Below are 21,120 nucleotides of genomic sequence, written 5' to 3'. Positions count from 1 at the left end.
TGTGAGTTAGATATGTTTCTATGACCATAATAGTAGTCTAAGATCGCAGATGTTGCATTCCAAGGGCAGTTTTTTTTTTCTTCCCACATTTGTCCCCGGAAATTGGGGGACCAATGACATACTGTTCAGAAAAACATGATCGATTCATTCATTTTTGTGTTTTCATTCAGTGCAGACCTTGTTTGCTTTCGCATTCGGCCTAAGAGGACGGGAGGGGGGAGGAGTCGCTTCGATGAATTGTGGCTCCCGTAATGGCTCCCGTAACGGAGTACCCAGTGGTACAGTTTAGCGGCCGAAGTGTGACGCCACTAAAGTAAAGGACGTTGCGGTTTCATTCCCGCGTACGCGGTGGGCACCATTTCAACGAGGGCCAGACGGAATGCACCGGTGTGTTTCAAAATCATCAATTACTTTTGTTACCGGAAAAAAAAACAAAGGCCCTTTAAAAGTTAAGTTATCTTGCATGGGTCGATCGTTAAAAAAATTGTATTGCTGAGCATGCGCGGATGAGTTTTGTGTCGACTTCATTTTCTATCGTAGTGAACAATCTTACTTGGTAGTTGGTGTTTGCGTTTGATTTTCAACTGTTGTTTAGTGGCCCAAACCAAGCGCTTCGTTTGATTTCGTGATGACCAACGTAGCGCTCGAACTGCTTCGCGTTGCTTCGTACGAGAAAAAAAAATGCGCTGTTGCTTAACTACGGTTCTCGTGGCTCGCAGCCTGCCGGGCCCGATCCGTCGGGCGTTCTCGGCAAGCGACTCCTGACCAAGGCCTCCGTCGAAGGCGGTTCCAAGAGGACCGCCAGCGAAGCCGCGGGTGGGGCCGCAGGGGGCCAAGCGGACGTCGCGCAGCCGGGCTCGCAGGTCTCGTCTCGGGGTCCGCCCCCGGTGCTCAGTCGAAACAAGCCGTCGCCCGCAGCCAGGGGTTCCAAGAGGAATGACCCCAGTGCGGGCAGCAATGCGCCCACTGCCAAGAAGCGACCCGGTAATGCCGCGTCTACGGGAAGCGCCGAGAACGAAGTGGTCGCCGACGCCGAGTCCCGGCAGAGGGCGCACGACCCGTTCGAAGACCTGGTCCACATCGCCTGGCCTCCGGCCGATCCAGTACGGGGCATCGTCAGGCCGAGGCGGTACAACCCGACGCTGGGACACATACTCCAGATCGAGACCAGGTGAGTGGGCTGTGCTAATAGAGAGTTTTAGTACTGCGTACGCTGCGTACGTGGCGGCGTTGCGTACGTAAGGACGCCATGTTCTGCGTAGTGCGCATGCGCAGACCGCAACTCGCACGTAGCGCGTTACGTACGCAGCCACTACGTACGCACGCATGAGATGCGTGCGTGCGTACGTATGAGCTGATCGCGACGCTCTCGAACAAGTTCGCGACAGCGCGAGACTTCTTTTTGCAAAATGGCGGCATCGAAGGCAAGCACCGACCGGCTCTGTGGCTTAAAATATGGCCACAATCTGGCTATAACACTTGGATCGGCTCACATTGGCTGTCAACAACACCTGCTTCTACTTTGATCTACCAGATGGCGCAACACGCTTCACGCTCGTTACGTACGCGGGTACTACGGCGTACTAAAAGCCGATTAGTGGCAAACGACGCCACGTAACGCAACGCGCTTGCGTGATGCGTACGTAGCACCATTCCGCAGTACTAAAACTCTCTAATATCGACAGCTATAGCACGGAACATCATGTACCCGGGTCAACGCACTTCTCTGAAACAGTGGAACGGCGCGATTTTCGGCTGCACGCACGACGTTTGGCGATTACACCCGGGTGGAACGTGCCCTAATTCTAGCAGGCACGGGCACTTAGTACGAATGCTCGATGTAAGTTATTACACACTACCGGAGCTTGCTGGAACGCCCCGTAGTGCGCCGTTTTATGCAGCGTTCTAGACAACTCTGTTAACCTGTATTCGCGCTCCGCCGCGGTGGTCTAGTGGTTAAGGTACTCGGCTGCTGACCCGAAGGTCGCGGGTTGAAATCCCGGCGGCGGCGGCTGCATTTCCGATGGAGGCGGGAATGTTGTAGGCCCGTGTGCTCAGATTTGGGTGCACGTTAAAGAACCCCAGGTGGTCGTAATTTCCGGAGTCTTCCACTACGGCGTCTCTCATAATCATATGGTGGTCTTGGGACGTTAAACACCACATATCAATCAATCGATCAATCAGTAATGTGGAAAGATGTGTAGTTTAACGCGCATTCGCGACACTTTGCACCACCACGGTTAGTCGGAAGGCACAACGCAGACGCTCACGTTAAACTCAGACGTGATTGGATGAAACGTAATGGTTGATCTTATACAAGCAAATCAATGAACTAATCATATGGTGGTTTTGGGACGTTAAACCCCACATATCAATCAATCAATCAAATAAAATCAAGGAAATCAACGAAGGCATTGGCGAGGCCGGCGCAAGTTTCATTACCGCCAAAGTGACACGAATGCCGTCTTATCTGAAGCAACAACGTAAAATTTAACGCCAACTTGTTAACCTGGCTTGCTGTGAAGATTCCAAGGAGGTCGTTCGAAAATTCGTATGTTATCGATTTGCTCTAGGAATTCCTGCCTAATGCGGACGGCGCCTGCCGTTTCATCGGGAAAAGGCCGCACTTCCCCGCTGGGCTGATACGGGTTCGCTAATAAAACAAAATGTGGGCGCCAGTGCTTGTGCCTTCTGTGTAAAGTTCGGTCTGTTGTTTTATCATTTTTGGTATTGTACATACGGCGGGGGAGGGGATGTATTTGCATCGCTCTTAGAGATAATAAAAAGAGTTTGTACTCCTTCAGAATCGTGAACAGTATGAAAAGTAAAAGGTGAAAAAGTATGAAAAAAAACAGCGTGTTTATTTAGGCAAGATATCACGCGTGACCTACTAATATTACGTCTTAATTTTGAGCTGGTACTTTTCCACTTCCAAATTTGTCCTCAATGTCGAGGTAATGAGTTCTTCCATCCCGCTCCTGTTGTAGGGTAGCAAACCGGGTGTCCTCGCCAGCTGCGATTTGTCACTAAGGCCTTTTTTAGGCTTTCGGCGTTCCCTTTCATAATGTTTCTGACTGTACTTGCCTTTTTTTTTCCTTCTATGTGCCACCAGCAACAACATGACCAGCTGGGAGCAGTTTCAGACTGGCATCGCGCGCGAGTGGCTCTACCCGGAGAACTCGGAACTCATCGAGCGTATCCTCCGCGAGATGGCGACACTGCCCATCGTGCACGTCGGTGAGTACAACTCACGCGGTGCCGGCTACTGGGCTGGTCTAACTATATATTAATAGTCCCGAGAGACGCGATTCGTGTCGCGGGCTCCTCCCATATTGGGACGTCCTGGCTGTGACAAGAAGTGTACTGTCGTAAAAGTCGCCAGTAGCTGGCGTTCCTCAAATAGCTGTAGCGTATAAAGTTTATAGCGGTGTTTAGAATTTGTTGTAGAGCTGTAAGAAAGTCTTTGTTACTGTCACAAACGAGCGCTGGAACGGCCCTCTGAAGCGCGTCAGAACGGACGGCACCGACCGATCACGCTCCGCGATTCCGTGCCGACCGGTTGTGCCCTCGCGATCTCCGACGACAGCGCAGCTCTGGCCGACTGGACTGGCCCTACGCCACCTCCTGACGCCGGTCCCCGACGACGACTACAGCGTATCTCTGGCCGACTGGATTAGCCCTACACCATCTCCTGTCGCCGACAAGAGCTCTCGCTAGTGGTGCCCCGTCCTCGGACTCCTGCAACCGTGTCCATCTTTCCTGTGTTCTCCTTCCGTCGTTCGCTGTCCCTGCGCCTCACTCTCTCCTTCCTCTCTCTCTCTCTATCTCTCTACCTTTTAATCCTATCCTTTTAATCCCTTCTCTACCCCCATTTCTCGTGAGCTACTGTTGAGGTGTCCTCCCACTGAGAGACAGTTACGGGGCTCGCTTTTCTCTTCCTTTCATTCAGAATCACCCCCCCCCCCCCCAACGCCAGCAACGGCCGCATCTCCACGGCGTACACAACATCGGCTCCTCCACAAACTGCGCACGCCGTGAAAGCGAGCACCGGGAAAGATCGAGATAATTCGAGAAGCTGACGTGGCTGCCTCGGGTTTGCGCAGTAGAACATGCTAGAAGGGTCTATAGTACGTTCCCTGGCTTTCACTGTGTTGCGAACACGTGAGTACTGGGGAATATTCTTCAACTCGACCGCAGCCTGGTATAAACGGGCAGCGACTGAGAGTCAGTCGGTCGGTGAAGAGCTGCAAGAATAGTGAAATATAACGGGCTGGCGATGGAGGGCACAACAACCAGCACTGGGAGGAGTCTCCGTGTCTCCTGGAAGAGGAGCGTTCGGGATTCCTTTCGAGAACTTGTGGATCGGCATGATTGCTGGATACTTCAAGACCTTATGTGTTTGGAAGATTTTGTAATGCATGAGATTTCATTTGTATAGCGTGATTGGTTTGAGTGTTCCCATTGTCCTAATTACTATCTGAGTAATATAGTCAGTCGATTATAGCCGAGTGTGCGTGCATGTATATGCGTATGTATAACGATTGCACTGCCTTGAACCAAGGATATATTTTGTTTTTGTTGACAACTGTTGGCTCCGACTTGGTCTTTGGACCACAACCGGCGTTCGCTAGCGCACTAAAGGAACCTAATCTCAATTGCCCAGGCTTTCGTGGTGCGTTTCGGGGGCCCCGTACGTCAGCCCTTGGAATCGGCCCGGCGATTGCCTTCCCAATCACGGGATTAGTGACAGCTCCGGTATTTCGAATTCTGCGAAAAGACGGCAGTAGTGCTGCATTAAATGAGAAAAGAATTGAACTTCGTCACGAAAAGTGGCAAGCTTGTTACGACAACAGCGTTTTTCTTTACCCAAAAGCAGAATATTTATTCCTACTGAGTTGAAATGTAGAAAACATTTTATTGCTTTTTTGGAACTTCTTACTTGAAGATTAACATTTATAAAACCTACGACTAAACGCCATTCCGACCAAAAAAAAAGTAGAAACTGTGGTGACAGCGCCTTTTTAATTGCCCTGTACATTGTGTTAACATTTTGTTAAATATCAACATTGTTGTATGGCGACAGGCGTGCGATCTATTGAAGCTGCATGTGCTGTAACAATGAGCTCGCGTTATTCCATGGCTACATGTATAGCGCCCTGATAGGTACGTGACTTATTGCGGTAGAATTCTTCCCGCTAATGCCAGAGCACAGAAAGAAGATACGTGCCGCATACAACGGGCAGTTAGAACTAGACTTTGACATTGCGGAGGAAAGTCTCAAAAGATACAAACGATAACGTCAGTCTACGCACAGGCCTCCATCTTCTAACATATATAAGCTCGGAGCTCATAAATATCGCGTGGGTAGCGCAGAACGCCACTCGCAATTTCTGCTTGAAAGTTCGGAACCCGTCACCTAATGTGTGTGTGGGGGGGGGGGGGGGGCGGCGCTGGAAGTGAAAGGCATTCTTCGTCTACGCGTAGACATCGGGCAGCCTTGATTGGTCGACGTACCCCGAAGAGGCATTGTTCTGGCTGCCGTCGGCGGGTAGCTCAGTTGTAGACGTGCCCAGTGGCATGCTGCAGCATGGCTCATGCGATCGCTCCGCGCGACGACAAACGCCGCGCGTTCGCGTCTTCGGCCTATTTTGGTCTTCGCGAAGACGTCTTTGGGATGTCCGTCCAATGCCCATTTTTTCTGTTTTTGCGCGAATTTCTTTATCGTCGTGATCGTCTTGTGCTTTTTGTGTTTTTTGTATTCCTGCTACCGCGCATGACTGGTGCTGTCGATGGCAGATCTTATCCTTGTTTTGTTCATTTTTAGTATTTTTTTTCTTCCTCGGCGCGTTTTACACGGTATTGTATCGTGCCTCGGAAATGGCCTTTCTCTAAGGTTCGTAGAATACAGGAAATCAAGAACACGAGAAAGATAGATAGAAAGGGCTAAGTGATGTACAGTGTTCGTGACAAGTTCCCATGCCACTGTCACGTGTATTCCTATGGGCCGCGTGGCTTGGGAACTTTTGACGGAACCCGTACCTATAACAAGGACAGCAGGGTATTGGTTCACCCTGGTGACCCTTATTCGCCGTCACAATGGTCCCTTTCGATCGCTTTCTTTTCCGCGATGCCCGTGACGTGCGCATTGTTCGTCCGCCGCTAACGATTAGTGAAGGACGTTCAGCACCGACTCTTTCCGCAATTTCTTTCCGACGGCTCGCAGGTGGGACAATGTTGCGGTTCGTGAGTGCGCCGAAAGCGTAATAAAAAATGCGAGCGTATATAGGCTACTTCGTAGGGTCGCCGCTTTCGCGCTAGTTTCACTTCATGTACTGCTGGTATATGTAGCTATAGGGATTATAGCTGCCGGAGCGTGAATGACTACCAATAAAAACATTTAGTTAGTCTTAGTGTCCAAAAAAGGTTATAACGGCACCAAACGTTGAGTTTACGTCTCCTAAATGTGGGGATCGAGAAATAGAAGGCCCCAACAGAGGAAGCTTAGATCCCAGCTCCTCACGAACACAAATAAGGGCTGCACGTATGTTTCAGCTTCGCTGGTTAACTATTTGTACGGAGTGGTTGAACGGCGATTTCTTGTAAAGACGATAGTTTTTCTTGAGATACTTTAACGCAGGAATTTTGGTCTGTATGTCTGTATTTCCCACTATTCAGCCACCCCGCTAAAGTATAAGCACTTGCTGAACGCCCAGCCATATTGAACTGATGGCGGCCTTCGTGCTTGTGAACACTGTCGATAAAGAAAACAAATAATGCGCGTATATAAAGCTCAACATCAATATACGAATATTATGTGGTGTGTTTCTTTACTAGAAAATACGTAGATAGGTAATTCGAAAGACCCTATAGTGTTTCTTACGCTGCGCTATGAATGCGACGCTATGCACGAAAAAGTGCTGTGCCGACGATAAGGTGCTGCCGCCTGGCAGTGGCCCAGGGTTCTGCACAAGCTCATGTTTCCCGACGGCACCACCAGATGGCGTCCATATCTGACGCAGTGCCTCTGTCCAAGATAGATCCCGACACATACGCACCACAGTGCAGGTTCTGCGTCACTAAAACAGCCACCCTGTACGACATGGTATGGGAATGCCCACACAATCCACCTCCACAACCCAGAGCACAGCACAACACTGTAGGGTAGGAGGCAGCTCTGTCCAGCTCGGATCCGAACGCCGAAGAGGCCCTCGTGAGACTAGCGAGGACAACGGCCCGTGCCAATGGGATCCCGGACTAAGGAGCCCACTCACCGACACTCCTTCCTCGGTCGCAAATAAATGTTTTATTCTCTCTCTCTCGGTCGCAAATGTATTATTCTCTCTCTCCTCTATGTTATCAATGCCAGCCAGATGCGGCCGATTCAACAGAGAGGAGGCGCTGTCTCAGGCAAGGCTAAACATAAATGGCTGCTTAGCCGGCAGAAGGCCACGTTTGCAGAAAAGCAATCAGATACCCGGCCAACGTTCATATCGTAGTGCAGCAAGATGTTGTCGGAAAGGGTTCAACTTAAATTGAGGACCACGCAGACAAATGGTAGGTGCAACTTTATCTAATAGATTCTCAGCCTTTTAGGTAAACACGCGCGTCGTGTTTAGAATTCCGTCACAATGACCACTAACACACTTTAAGGGCGGAGGGGAGGGGGGGGGGGGCAAAAAAGGTGGAGTAAGAATTTGGGGACGGGCCTTCTCCGGCCACCGCGAAACGCTCGCGCGCTCCTGCAAGCAGCTTGGATTGTCGTCTGCTACCGTGAATGGCATTATTCACGTGTACGCTCCTACGCACAGTCCTCAACTACGTTGAGGTTGCGCTACTGACTGACCGCTTCTAAACCACGCTGACTAAGTCTGGAACTGACGGCGGGGAACTTCTGTTTTTTGTGCTGCCAGTGCTGTGTTTACACTTCCAGAAATCGTGAGCCGATTTTCCCGGCGTATATATCAAGGGCCGGCGTATATCAAAACATTGTGGTGAAGAAACGTTTCCCTCGAGGTGGCAGGATTTGAACCGGCTTACCTATGATCCGAAGACGAGTTCCTTAACCACTCAGCTATACAAGCGCGCTGACAGAACATAGCATATAAAGAGGTCTTAGCGACGCGTGTCACTGTAATGCCCTCCGTATATAGTGTTAATCTAAAAAAAAAACGGTAGGAAAGGGAAGATGGAAGCTTACGATCAAAAATTCGTAAACGGGGGTTCTATCGAAACAGCGCCTCGACACAACTCCTGTTTGCGGGTTTTTCACCGCCATAGGGTTGTGTTGGTGTTTAGTTTCCGGTTTGCTGCGGAAGTATTTGCTTCCGTCCGGTGGGACGGAAGCGAATCCATGGAGCGGAAGCTATTGATGCCAAGCTAAGCGATATACTTACCGAGCATCGACACTCTTCTAACTATAAAAAAAATGGTTAAACAAATCCCATAATTCTCGAGCGCGCCCTGTTCACACCTCCTCGACGGTAGAGGTCTGACTGCAGCTGCCGATGCATGGTTGTGCGGCCTCCGCGCTAACGGTAAACACATTCACGCGCGCACCTGAATCTAACGATGCCCCCAGTGAAGGCAGCCGGAGCCGGAGGTAGGTGGGAAGAAGAGGTAAGCAATGGCAATGTCTGGCGCCCATACGAATAGCCTCCACCGTTGGTACGGCGGCCTGTAGCCGTCGAGAAGGGGAGGGGTGCAGGGAGGGCTGAGAGTTAAAGGGACGGCGTTGCTGATCCCATTGTCAGCACCTGCACGGGCTGCCCTTGCTGGGCTCGAAAAAAAACCATTCAAGCGAGGGACCCTATTGTTCGCGGTCGGTCGGTCGGAGATTGGTCTGCAAAGCGGATTTATTTCCCGAAAACGTATGCCGGGTATATAAGGATCGGCTTGGCAAGTGCGTCGTGGGTTCAAAGGGTTTACGTTTAATGTGGAAGGTTATCATCGTGGTCGTCTAGTTAGGAAAAGAGTAAAAAAAACATCTTAAAAAGAAATTCGAATACATGTATACAATGGATGTATGTATGAATGTATCCGGCTGTGCCCTTTAATCGGGTGGTGGCTCACGCCACCTAGCATGAATGAATGTTTTTACCACCACCATCTAGCCATAAATTTAGTACTATCGAAAGACAACCGAAGCGCTCCCGTTGGCCATTGTGTTGTTGAAGGTGCAGAGCTGTCTATACGGTATTATATATAAACGTGATAATGTTACGTAACAAGGTGGGAGGGTCAGCAATAACACTGACTGTCTTCGACAGGTACGGAAGCTAGCTAACAAGTTAAACGCGTACACCTATAGCTTCTGCGTACGATGTCGTAATCTCGGACCGCGTTAATCACGCTTTTTGCAAAAGCGGCCTTCCACTGAGCGCGTCAAACCGAAATCGTTTTGACGTTTGCCACGAGTAACGGCGACAGCGAAAATAAATAAATGAGTAAGTAAACAAATAATTAAGGAATGCGAGAGATATTGTGTTGTATAATTAGGCCTAACCTGTCCTTATTCCGGTAGAGACTGTGATCGTATTCGCTGATTTTTATGTGGTTTTCCTTTCTATCTGTCTCTCTCTATTAAAGTTCGTTGATCACAAACGTTGACTCTGAAGCCAGTTAGTGCTTCATCGTTAAACCATTTAGCGAAGCGAAATACAATTCAGGTATCAGTGATATGGACACTATATAGTTTCTCACTTAAAACTGAAGCTTATTAAAATATATAAAACCATGGGAAGAGGGGGGGGGGGGGGAGGCGCACGCGTAGTCGCACTCTGAGCTGATACGCAAATGCACTTAAAAGTTACTGATATCCTAACGCCTTGTCACACAACGCAGTTCTTTATCTGTCGCCCTGACTCCCGGTACCTACAGTGCGTCCATCAGTCGACCATTGGCAGTAATGTATGCTGTACACGTCTATAGACTGCCACATCCCAAGCACAAAGCGTGCGTTCCCACCGTCAAGCTCAGTCTCTAACAGGTCGCGTGTCTCCCCGACCAGAGACTGAGGAGCCACTTTGCCCTGCAGGATTGGTGGTCATTAATCACCCTCGCACGTCGGTACCGAAGCCGACAGCGAGAAAGGGGGGGGGGGGGAGGGGGGCTGCCGTGGTTGCGTGTTGCAATGTTATTTGCTCGGCGGTCGTCCACGCGTCGTCTTACTCTACTGCTCATTTCTCCCGGGCCTTTCTCTTCTTCCTCTTTCCTTCGCCTTTACTTACCGAGCTTATTCACGCTCATCTACCGCGTTCACCCACGTGTTGTCCTATACCTCAAGACCGTATGTCGGCCCGCTCACTCAGACCCAGATCGAGCCGTCAGACCGAGTCAGATTGAGTCTTGGGCGAGTAATAATAAAATAATAACCGTATAGTAGTTGCCATTTTCAACGTCCCGAAACCATCATATGATTACGTGAGACGCCGTAGTGCAGGGCTTCGGAAACTTTGACCACCTGGCGTTCTTTAACGTGCACCTCAATGTTCAGCTACACAGGCTTCAGTCATTCATTTTCGCCTCCATCGAAAGTGCAGCCGCTACAGCCGGGATTCGATCCTGCGCCAGGTCAGCAGCCGAGCGTCCATGACCGCCGTGGCACGACAGTCCGAGCGAGTAGCTGACATTGTGGTCAGTTCGAGTCCGGTTGAGAAAGATTGCCAGAAAGATTCGTTAAGTAGATTGCCACTATCCCTCAAGAGAAATGTATATAACAGCTGTATCTTGCCAGTACTTAGCTGCGGAGCAGAAACCTGGAGACTTACAAAGAGGGTTCAGCTTAAATTGAGGACGACGCAACGAGCAATGCATGGGAAAAAAAATGGTAGGTGTAACCTTAAGAGACAAGAAGAGAGCAGAGTGGATTAGGGAACAAACGGGGGTTAAGGATATCATAGTTGAAATAAAGAAGAGGAAATGGACATGGGCCGGGCATGTAGCGCGTAGACAGGATAACCGCTGGTCATTAAGGGCAACTAACTGGATTCCCAGAGAAGGGAAGCAGGTTAGGGGGAGACAGAAAGTTAGGTGAGCAGATGAGATTAAGAAGTTTGCGGGTATAAATTGGCAGCATCAAGCACAGGACCGGGTTAACTGGCGGAACATGGGAGAGGCCTTTGACCTGCAGTGGACGTAGTCAGGCTGATGATGATGATGATGATGATGATGATGATGATGAGAAAGATTTCGTTGAATCCGAGTCCGAGTGAGCCCGCGGTTCAGAAACATTTCGTTGAATCCGAGTTGGTCGGAAAGGCAAAATGTATTTTTTGAGGGATTCTGAGTGGGCGGATGAATGGATGGACGAAGCTCTATTTAAAACCTGCAGATCACCGGCCGGGCCAAGGCCACCCGGGTTATCGCGGTATGCTTTGTAGCCTCTCCGCCGCTTGCGGCGCCTGCTGAATGACCCGAAGTTGGTCTTCGAGTTCTGAGCTATAGCCCGCCACGTTCTTTAGTTTTCTTCCCAATCTCCGCCTCCTTTCTGCCCTGCTGCAGTGTTCTAGTGGCTAAAGTACTCGGCTGCTGACCCGCAGGTCGTGGGATCGAACCCCGGCTGTGGCGGTTGCATTTTCGATGGAGGCCAGAATGCTGTAGGCCCGTGTGCTCAGATTTGTGTGCAGGTTAAAGAACCCCAGGTGGTCGAAATTGCCGGAGCCCTCCACTACGGCGTCTCTCATAATCATATAGTGGTTTTGGGACGTTAAACCCCACATATCAATCAATTCAACTCCTTTCTGTACCTAAAATAATTTCGCACTTGCTTCAGGATCGGCGCGCATTCGACCAAGCGACCACATCACGTGGCGTCACAAGTTTCTGTGTTATATGACGTCATACTTTGGTTTTTTTCGTCACTCGTGTTGACACGAGCGCCGCGGGACGACGGACCGCGCTTCATGAGGTGTCTGAAGGCCCGACCACAAGTACGCGATGCAGCGTGCCAGCGCGTATCTTTCTGACGTGGCGCCTCTCCATGTGAGGGGAGAGGGCGCGCGATTTCGCGTAGCCGCGCGCCCTCTCTCCGAAGGCTGAGAGTGTGGCGCCGCGTCGTAAAGGCACGCGCTGGCGCGCTGTAACGCGTACTTGTGGTTGGGCTTTAAGGCTTTCGCCTGAACTAGTTTATTCGGCGTGGCTGTTTGAGAAGAAGCAGGACCTCTGTGCGAAGCAGTCTATGAGAAGTAGACCGATGGTTGTGAAAAAAAAAATTACGGCGGGATGTTGTGGGGGTCATTGAAGAACGGCAATTCCGAGGGATAAAACTTTGAACTAAAGAGGAATTCGCTGTACAGATGTGTTTGAATGTCTGCATTGAATTAGTTAGTTTAATGCGATTTTGGCTCATGTGATGACGCGAACGTGAAACGCTACTGTTGCGCCTGGATTACTAATTTCAAGGAGGAAAACATTTATAAATTGCTATTTCGTTGTCCTTCGTGGCAATATTTTTTGTTGCGTGAACGTTTATGTTTTTTGTGCGCTTCGTTTGCACCTTTGTGCGTGCATTCCTTGCATGTCCGCGCATCTAGTTATCAGTAATGTTTGACGGGTACATGCATCAAGAGAAATAACTATCGTATCATATAGATGAGGAGTACACATGCAGCGCCATACGCTTATACGTAGGTCTCTATGTGACGCCGGGAAAGTTTAGGCAGCCACACGTAGGCTACGCATTGTCTGAAAACTGTCTAAAAAAAGACCCTGCGCAGTCGTTATGACGAGGCAATGTCGACTATGGTTGCATTTCTCGCTATTCGCTTTTATAACAACGTATAACAAACAGTATACTCGTTTAACTCAGCACGTGATACTCAAGCGCTGCTCTAGTCTGGAGAAATACTTACGACCGCCACGCATGATATGCATATCTTCTCGCCTTATACCGGCTGCGCTGTTACGAAACTGACGTTTGTGCTCAAACTTTAGCGCTGGCATTACGCCGGATCCTCTAAGCTGACCTTTTGGCGCCAGTATAGTCGGCGTACTCGGTAAGCCCAAGATATTGATCATCTCCGATACTAAAACAGTCTTCACTGCTTATCATCGTTGCCCTAAATAACACCCAAACTCATCTGTAACCCCCCCCCCCTACTCCCAATAAACGCGGGGCTTTAAGGTAATGAACTCCACTGAATCATACTCTATCCACAGAAACACATAGGTTCACTTCGTAACGATTGGCTCAAAAACTAACAAACAAAGAAACCCTGCTGCGTAGGCAGTTTCCCGCTGACTGCTTCGCATGAAACCGATTCGCGTATAGTGCGGGGAATCGGTCAGCATGTTTGTGGGCCGCATTCGAACAAGGCGTGTCTTACCGTGTTGCCCACTTTTCCGTTATTCGGTGATCGGAGTATGTAGAGAGCCGAGGTCGGCCTATATGCGCACGAATGCGGCAGTGAGCACTGCACACACGCACCGCCGCGACATAATTGCGACAAATGGATCCAGCGTCCGTTGGCCTCGGCTCTGCAATTTCTATACCGACCGCGCGCCTTGTTCGTTCCGTCGACTCGCGTGTGTGCGTATATGTAATGTTTGCGCCTGTGAATACGTATCCGAGTAACGGGGCCCAAGTGCTGCCTGAAACAGAATGAATTACTTCTCCTAGTCGATGTCGAAAGGATATGGTCTATAGCACGCGATTGGGTAGCCCGGCTGCATTTGCCGTGGTTATGTTATGTCCTCGGAAGATGTTCGTACACGTGGCGCACATTTGTGCAATTCGTCTCGGTCGTATACGAAGGTGTACCAATGGAGCGCCAAAATGATGCGGATACTTGTTCGCCTAAAAAGACTATAGACAGCATAGGCTATGAAACAAATGTAGGTCTCGCAGCAAGGGCGAAGAAAGGATTGCGGTATGCGGCAACAAAAATTTGATGCGAAGCTATAGTGGGTAACGGTAGGATCCGACCTGGTGTAGCTATACGAAACGTTGGCATTAGGGAATAGGGCCGCTACTGTTAGCTATAAGCGGTTTTATGCGCTGCCTGTAATTTCAGTGCCATGTATGCTGTGATAGCACAATACGTATGCAAGTCTAAGAATCTTGTACCGATTTCTGTAGATAGCGCATGCTACCGTGCCCTTTTCATCGAAGCGTCGTCGCTTCTTTTTCATTTTAACATCCGCTACGAAGCTTCTTTGCTCTTGAACTCGAAGAACGGGCGGGGGGTGGTGAGTCTTCATTTCCACCCTCCTCTAATGGGGCACCTCTCGCACGCCTATGGCAATGTGCCAGCAATCTTCAACCCTACTTTTACCTCAGTTACCGCCAAAATGGTGGTGGTTATGGTTCTAAGAGGAAAAAGGCGCTTGATTTCTGCAGCCCGGTAGAAATCCCGGCGGAGCGCCTGCGAAAAGGGGAATGGGCGAAAACTTCATAGGAGAGGAAAAAGTTAAGAGGTTGGCGGCAAGGATAGGGGCGGCAAGGGTCCCTTTCTCAGCGGTAGCCAAAATGACGTGTCTTCTCCAGGAAGTCTCGCTAACCTGCTTAATGGTCTCTAGAAAAAACGAAAGTAGCGCCATTCGTGTCTGTGTGCAGGCTCCTCCCCTCCCCTGTGCTTGCTTGTACGAGCGCCATCTTCCCCGTCCTCTGTCGCATGTTTTAGGGGCGAAGCTCCTTATGGTCTAGGGCAGACCATCCATCCAGCGTAGCCAGCACAGCATATCCACAGACAGACAGACAGACAGACAGACGGACGGACGGACGGACGGACGGACGGACGGATGACGCTTCGCCCCAGTCATCATCATTCACTCCGTGGATATGCTGTGATCTTTTTTTTTGTTGTTGTTTTGCTTGTGCCGAGGCCACCGAATCAAGCGCATGATTCACGACGACACCGGCGTATCCTCTCTCGTGCGCCGGTAGAGGGTATGCATGTTGAAGGGAGATTGTATGTTTGCGTCAACGTTGAAAACGTTGGCTTGTGTTTGCAGTTTCCTAGTGGACACCATGAGGCGCTGCTGACTGCTGGGAGAGGAGGGGAAGCGAAGATGCGAAGAAGCACAGTTGGCGCGACTTTCGTTTTTTTTTTCTATGTGTGTTGGCCTGTTTGCGTTGGCAGCGCCCCCTATCATCCCCAACCTTGTTAGTTAAGCGCCTCTCTCCGAACTAACCTGACTACTTTTGCTCCGTCGCTCATGTTAAGTCGTACAGACCGCGGCTAATTAACGAGTCTTATGGCCCTCATAATTCGCTCTCTAATTCCCGCCTGTAAAGCACAATAGACCGGTCTTTTTGTTGTTGTTGCTGCTGCTGGTGCTGCTGCTACGATATAGCGTATTCAGCGTGCGCGCGCTAGCTTATGCGGACAGCGTGCAATCTGGATCGTCGTGCGGTAATCGCAGACGCAACGTGATCTTGATTCGTAATTCTATCTGGACGTGCATGAGCCCAGTCGTGGTCTCGTTATTATGTTCTGATCATCGCTCGGATTTGGGCCTCACTTTCACTGTGTACAGTGTGCACATAGGGTACCTAATTCTTCTGCCGGCCGTATTAATTTACTAAACCCGCTCGTCTGAAAGGCTGTAATCGCGAAGACATTCCAGTGGCGAAGAAATGCAGGTCCGTATATTTGTCTCATTATGTCGTTTGTGAGGGGGATCATCTGTGATGGGAAAGCAGCAGGTGACTCCCTCTACAGGCGGTGGGGACATTTATATTGACATCTGTTAATGATTGCGTAACAGGCGTCCGTCTGGTTGTAGTGAAATAGAAGCCGGATAGTGGACACTACAATCCGTGTGCACCGCCACGGTGGTTTAAGGCACTCGGCTGATAGCCCGTAGGTGGCGGGATCGAATCGCGGCCGCCTTTTCGATGGAAGCGAAAGGGCTTCACGTCCGTGGGCTTAGGTTTAGGTGCGTTAAAGAACCCCTGGGAGGTCGAAAATTCCGAAGCGTTCCACTTCGGGCGTTCCTTATAACCATATGGTTGTTTATTGACGTTAAACGTGAACTATTACTTTATAATACTGTGTGTGCGTGTAGTGTTTGTGTGTGTGTTGCCTATAAAATATTTTAATTTGGTTCTCAAATTTAAAGTAATGCTGTCTGCTCATCTGAGTTTATAAGCCCCCATATTCGACGTCTCCTCTGGTTTGGCATTAGACAGAGGCCCCACGTGACGTGCCACGAGTGAAGGCGAGGAATGTCGCCGTCACAGAACACTTGTGGAGCGCGACTGGCAGCCGGCGACGACTTCTGTTTGTCAACCACCTCAATCTGTTGTCGGGGTGCTCTAAAGGTAGTTTTGGCTGCTTACACCAGAAATGTCTTTTCTGTTTTCTGAACGCGACATGCTCAAAGCACCCTCATCATTTTAATGTTCATCATCCGCTGTCCCCCTGATTTGAAAACGACACGTTCAGCAGCACCGAAGCTTGAACGCACGTATACAGTCTGCAGGCGCTCCCCTGCTGTTGTGCATGAGCTAGTTTTTCGTGGAATTCAGGCGCGCTTTTCGAACATACGCAAAGTAGTTTTGAATTGACAATCTAGCATTAATTGTGCGATGCGTTAGAGCACTTACGATTTAAGTAAGAGATTACGGGACACAAAGCTACATAGTACTGTGAAAAAGTCGCGGACAAAACTTTCGCTGTCAGGGGTCCTTCAATTCTTGTTCGAACGCCGCCATGATGTCACTTTTGTCATCTTGCCGTCTCTGATTGTCCAGAGGACTTTCACGACCTCTCTGATCGGCTAGGAGTACCGCCAATACAGAGTTTCATGAATACGACGGGATTTCGGCAGCTGCACACAGTGAGGATAATGTTATAGACGATGTTTTAGCTGATGGCGTTCCGTGACATACAGGCAATGCGTCGTCTGCTGCGCTGTGTAAATTGGTCTGCTCTGTCGGCTCCTTCAGCCTGTAATTTCGCACCCGTCGCTCGTTTATGTTGTTTCTTGTTTATTAATTGGCCGCTCGCGCCCACGTTCAACGTACCAGCCACACGCATGGAGAAAGCCAAATACGGATATAATGTTCGTTTGCTTTTGCGATGATCTAGTCTACGTCTGCTAAGGGCAGACGTAGACTGAAGCAAATATTAATAAGGGTGGGGTGGAGCACATTTGGGAGGCATTCTGAAATCATGAATATGCAGTAGTTTGCCAACATCGCTCAAGAGTAATGTACACTGTAAACAGAAATAAGCCGAAATGGGAGTAAATGACCTTGTCCTCTACCGCACACCCAGATGGGAGTTTTAAAAAACCCGTCTCTGGGAGTAAAAAATTTACTCCCCATCAGAAGGGGGTTTTCGCATGGTGTCAGGGGGGTTTTTATTTACATCCATAGGGGAACTTTTTCAGGTCAGTATGGGAGTAAATTTTTTGCATCGACCGAGAAAAAAAAATTACGTCAGCAGCCACACCATGCGCAAGCGTAACTTTAATTACATTACATTTAATACGCACAACAATGATTACAGTACACAAACATTATTACAACGTTCACGTAATATCACAACACTCGCACTCACCACAGCTTGCCACACGCAGTACACACCTACCATATAGTCACCGAGTATATATAGGCACCACATTCTGACCTCCTGCAGCCCAGGTTACAGCCTTTTTGTTTCTAATAATTAAGCAATAAATACGCACGGCGTAAGTATGAACTTGCGGTGGTCTGATGTAAGCACTTCAACACACATGCCTTTTATCCTAATCCTGCCTAATATTTAATATTTTTTTACTATAACGAAAAAGTTTTATCAGTTGACGCTCTGTCGTACAGGCTGAATTCGCATCAGCAGTGCTGTTTGTGGACCCGTAAAATGCACTGAATCATACACAAAGTGCGCGCGGCCTTGAATGAACACATTAATGAGGCACATTCAGCAGCTCCAGCGATGAACCGAGGTAGACCGCCGCTACCGCGTTCGACGACTAGGCCTCACTCACGAGTGCGGCACGGTGATTCGATGAATGACAGCTGGCGATCACAAAATGCTTGCTGATGTGCAGTTTACGTCTCGTTTTTCCCATGCACAGAAATAGGTGTCCGCTATCCACGCAGTTTAAGCTACGGAGCGATAGACTTAAACGAATGAGACGGTTCGCAGTCGCTGTTCCCGTTGCTCGCATGCATTGCATGTTTAGCTCGCAGAGCTCGCCACGGCGGCCGGTGCGCAGTGCGAGCTCGATACGATGCCGGCTTGATACCGACGCCATAGCGAGGCCTTCCTACCGCTTAGATGTTGCAGCCGGTGAAATACCGGTGACACTCCGAGAAGCCACTATCGGAGGAGACGGGGCGAGCGCGTCGCCGGCGCAACTCTCAGACCGGTTGCCGGCCAGCCTGCCGTAGTCGAGCGAAGCCTACTTCGAACCGCTTCGAAGTTTTACGGTGCAATCGCTGACGATCGTACTCCGCCTCGTTCGGCGCTCGCCTTGTAGTTAGTCATTGACAGCTGCGGTCGCAAGGCGCAGAAGACTGTTATACATCCCAGCAGCCTTCATTTTTTTTGTGAAACACATTGTTTGCATCGCCGGTGGTCGGTGCTAGCTCGTAGCGCTTGCCGCGGTGGCTAGCGCACAGTGCGAGTTGGATACGATGCCGGCTTGATACCGACGGCATAGCGAGGCCTTCTTACCACTTAGATGTTACAGCCGGTGAAATACCGGTGACACTCCGAGAAGCCACTATTGGCAGAGACGGGGCGAGTGCGTCGCCGGCGCAACTCTCAGACCGGTTGCCGGCCAGCCTGCCGTAGTCGAGCGAAGCCTACTTCAGACCACTTCGAAGTTTCTGATGGTGAAACTCCAGGAGCAGCCGCTGACGATCGTAACAGCTTACTTTTGCTACCATTAATTTATTCTTCGAAGTTTTTTGTTACTCGGCCCTTTGAAGCGTGGCATTCAGGACGTTTCGTTGAGGAATCGGACCGATGTGCAGCGTGGTTTAAGGTGCGAACTATATTTAAATGTTCCCAGTAAATACCAACCGGTCGTTGCTATTCTTCGCTGCACTTATAATTTCGTTGCCTGTTGACAGATGCTTACACGGTTAGCCACACAAATCACATGTGTTTCCCATCGACGTGCAAACATATGCCCGTACAGACACACACACACACACACACACACACACACACACACACACACACACACACACACACACACACACACACACACACACACACACACGTCACGCCCAAAGACAGTTTTTAAAGCTCCTATAGGGAGTTTGTAACCACGTAACCTGAAACTCCCTGGGGAGTTTAACAAGGTCATGTCGTTCATAAACTCTGTGATTAAGGAGGGGGCGTTTTACGATGACATGTGCCGAGTTCACTCCCTACCAGGGAGTAAATAACTGGGGCAGGGGAGTTTTGTGGGCTCATGTGCTGGAGAAACTCCCATTTCGGCTAACTTTTGTTTACAGTGTATATAGCAGCTGCATCTTACCGATACCTGCATGCCTACGGAACAGATTACCTGAAGGTTTCCAAAGAGGGTTCAAGCTTAACTAAGGATTACACGAGTAGCCGCAGAGAGATCGATGATTGGTGTGACTTTAATAATAAATTAGAGAAGAGCTAAGTTGGTCGGGAACAATTGGGTGTTAAGGACATCTTTCTCGAAGTAAAGAAAGGATTATGCGTGGGCTGGTCTTGTAGCACTTAGGCAAGTTAAACCGCCGGACATTGGGAGAAACAAGCTGATTCGTAAGAGACGGAAAAGACACGATGGAGGAAGGAGCAGGTTAGGTTATATCAGATGAGAAGTCAAGAAGCCCGCGGAGATAGCGATGCTGCCGCAAGTCGCGTAAGTGACAGGTTAATCGGTGAAACAAGTTAGAGGCCTTTGCGCTGCAGTAGTCAGGCTGATGATGGCAGCTTTGGTCTACTTACAATACGTAACTATAATATGCGAAGGCCCTTCTATCCTGTCGGGATCAGGCCCCGCCGCGGTGGTCTAGTGGCTGAGGTACTCGGCTGCTGACGCGCAGGTAGCGGGTTGGAATCCCGGCTGCGGTGGCTGCATTTCCGATAGAGGCGGAAATGTTGCAGGCCCGTGTGCTCAGATTGGGTGCACGTTAAAGAACCCCAGGTGGTCGAAATTGCTGGAGCACTCCACTACGGCGTCTCTCATGATATATGGTGGTTTTGTGAGGTTAAACCCCACAAATCAGAAGTGTGGCAGCTTGGGCTAGTCGGTATGGCATGACGATAGTTATAGCGCGAGAACAAAACGATGACACAGAGACAAGAAGGCCACGGTCTTCCGTGTATTCCGTGTCCTTCTTGTCTCTGTGTCGTCGTTTTGTCCTCGCGCTATAACTATCGTCATCCCACATATCAAAAGATCAATCTGTTGGGATCAGTTCTTTTGCAGCAAAGATTAGGCATAACGGTGTTTGCTGCTCTCAGCTATTCTCAGCTATTCTCCCTAGGGCTTTGTACAGTACCGTCGTGAGGGTATAACAAATCTTGCAGACGACCTTTCTGTGTGAAGCAGACGACATTCTTTTAGCTGCCTGCGGCGGAATCAACGTCGTCGGCTTTGCGTGCCTTTCGAACGTGCGTCGGGTTCACTGCTTCAACATAGTTTCTCCGCAAACCGTAATTTCACGTCTATCGCGCCCTTCTATTTACTCTTTATGTGCAGCTTACGGAGATCGCAGGTGCCCGTAAAGTGTACACTTGGCAAGCTCCGCGGCCCGACGCGACCGTGCGGGAGACGTAGATAGCGTTTTATACAAAGGGGACCGGCAGTTTTGCGGGGCTCGTGCAGGCGCTAATTACGCAGAGATTGATTAGCTATAGAGTGCACAAAGGGCGGCCTCTGTATAGACCGACGTCTCTGTCAATACCCTATCACCTCACCGCGCCCCCTATATCCCCCTCCTTTTTTTTTTTTTTGACTTCTGTTCTTGCGGCGTTTGCTTTACATAGCTTATATTAGTTTTACGAGGCCTGCCTTCTTAGGCCTAACCGTCCACTAACTTCGAAGCTCCGCCCGCAGACCGAGGCATTATTTCGCGAAAGTTCGCGGCATATCTTTCATCATTCTACTGGGTATATACATGTGCGTATAACACACCCATCCATCCTTAGATGTTGAGTAGATAAAAAGCGCGTGGACCGA

The 21,120-nt window shown here is 49.7% G+C and overlaps 1 protein-coding gene across 4 annotated transcripts in view; it reads left to right on the top strand.

Moving 5' to 3' along the window:
• Window positions 1–21,120, top strand: part of LOC119179282 (extracellular serine/threonine protein CG31145) — a 281,455-nt gene that overhangs the window by 212,614 nt on the left and 47,721 nt on the right. For all 4 annotated transcript variants that reach the window (XM_075868977.1, XM_075868976.1, XM_075868978.1 and 1 more), the window contains 2 exons: window positions 720–1,171; window positions 3,113–3,237. In XM_075868977.1, coding sequence (XP_075725092.1) covers window positions 3,120–3,237 — 118 coding nt within the window. In that variant the 5' untranslated portion in view covers window positions 720–1,171; window positions 3,113–3,119. The remainder of the gene's footprint in view (window positions 1–719; window positions 1,172–3,112; window positions 3,238–21,120) is intronic.

This window comes from Rhipicephalus microplus, chromosome 7 (genome assembly GCF_043290135.1).
Source record: "Rhipicephalus microplus isolate Deutch F79 chromosome 7, USDA_Rmic, whole genome shotgun sequence".
NCBI classification, from domain to species: domain Eukaryota; kingdom Metazoa; phylum Arthropoda; class Arachnida; order Ixodida; family Ixodidae; genus Rhipicephalus; species Rhipicephalus microplus.
This window is presented reverse-complemented; position numbering and strand designations above follow the sequence as displayed.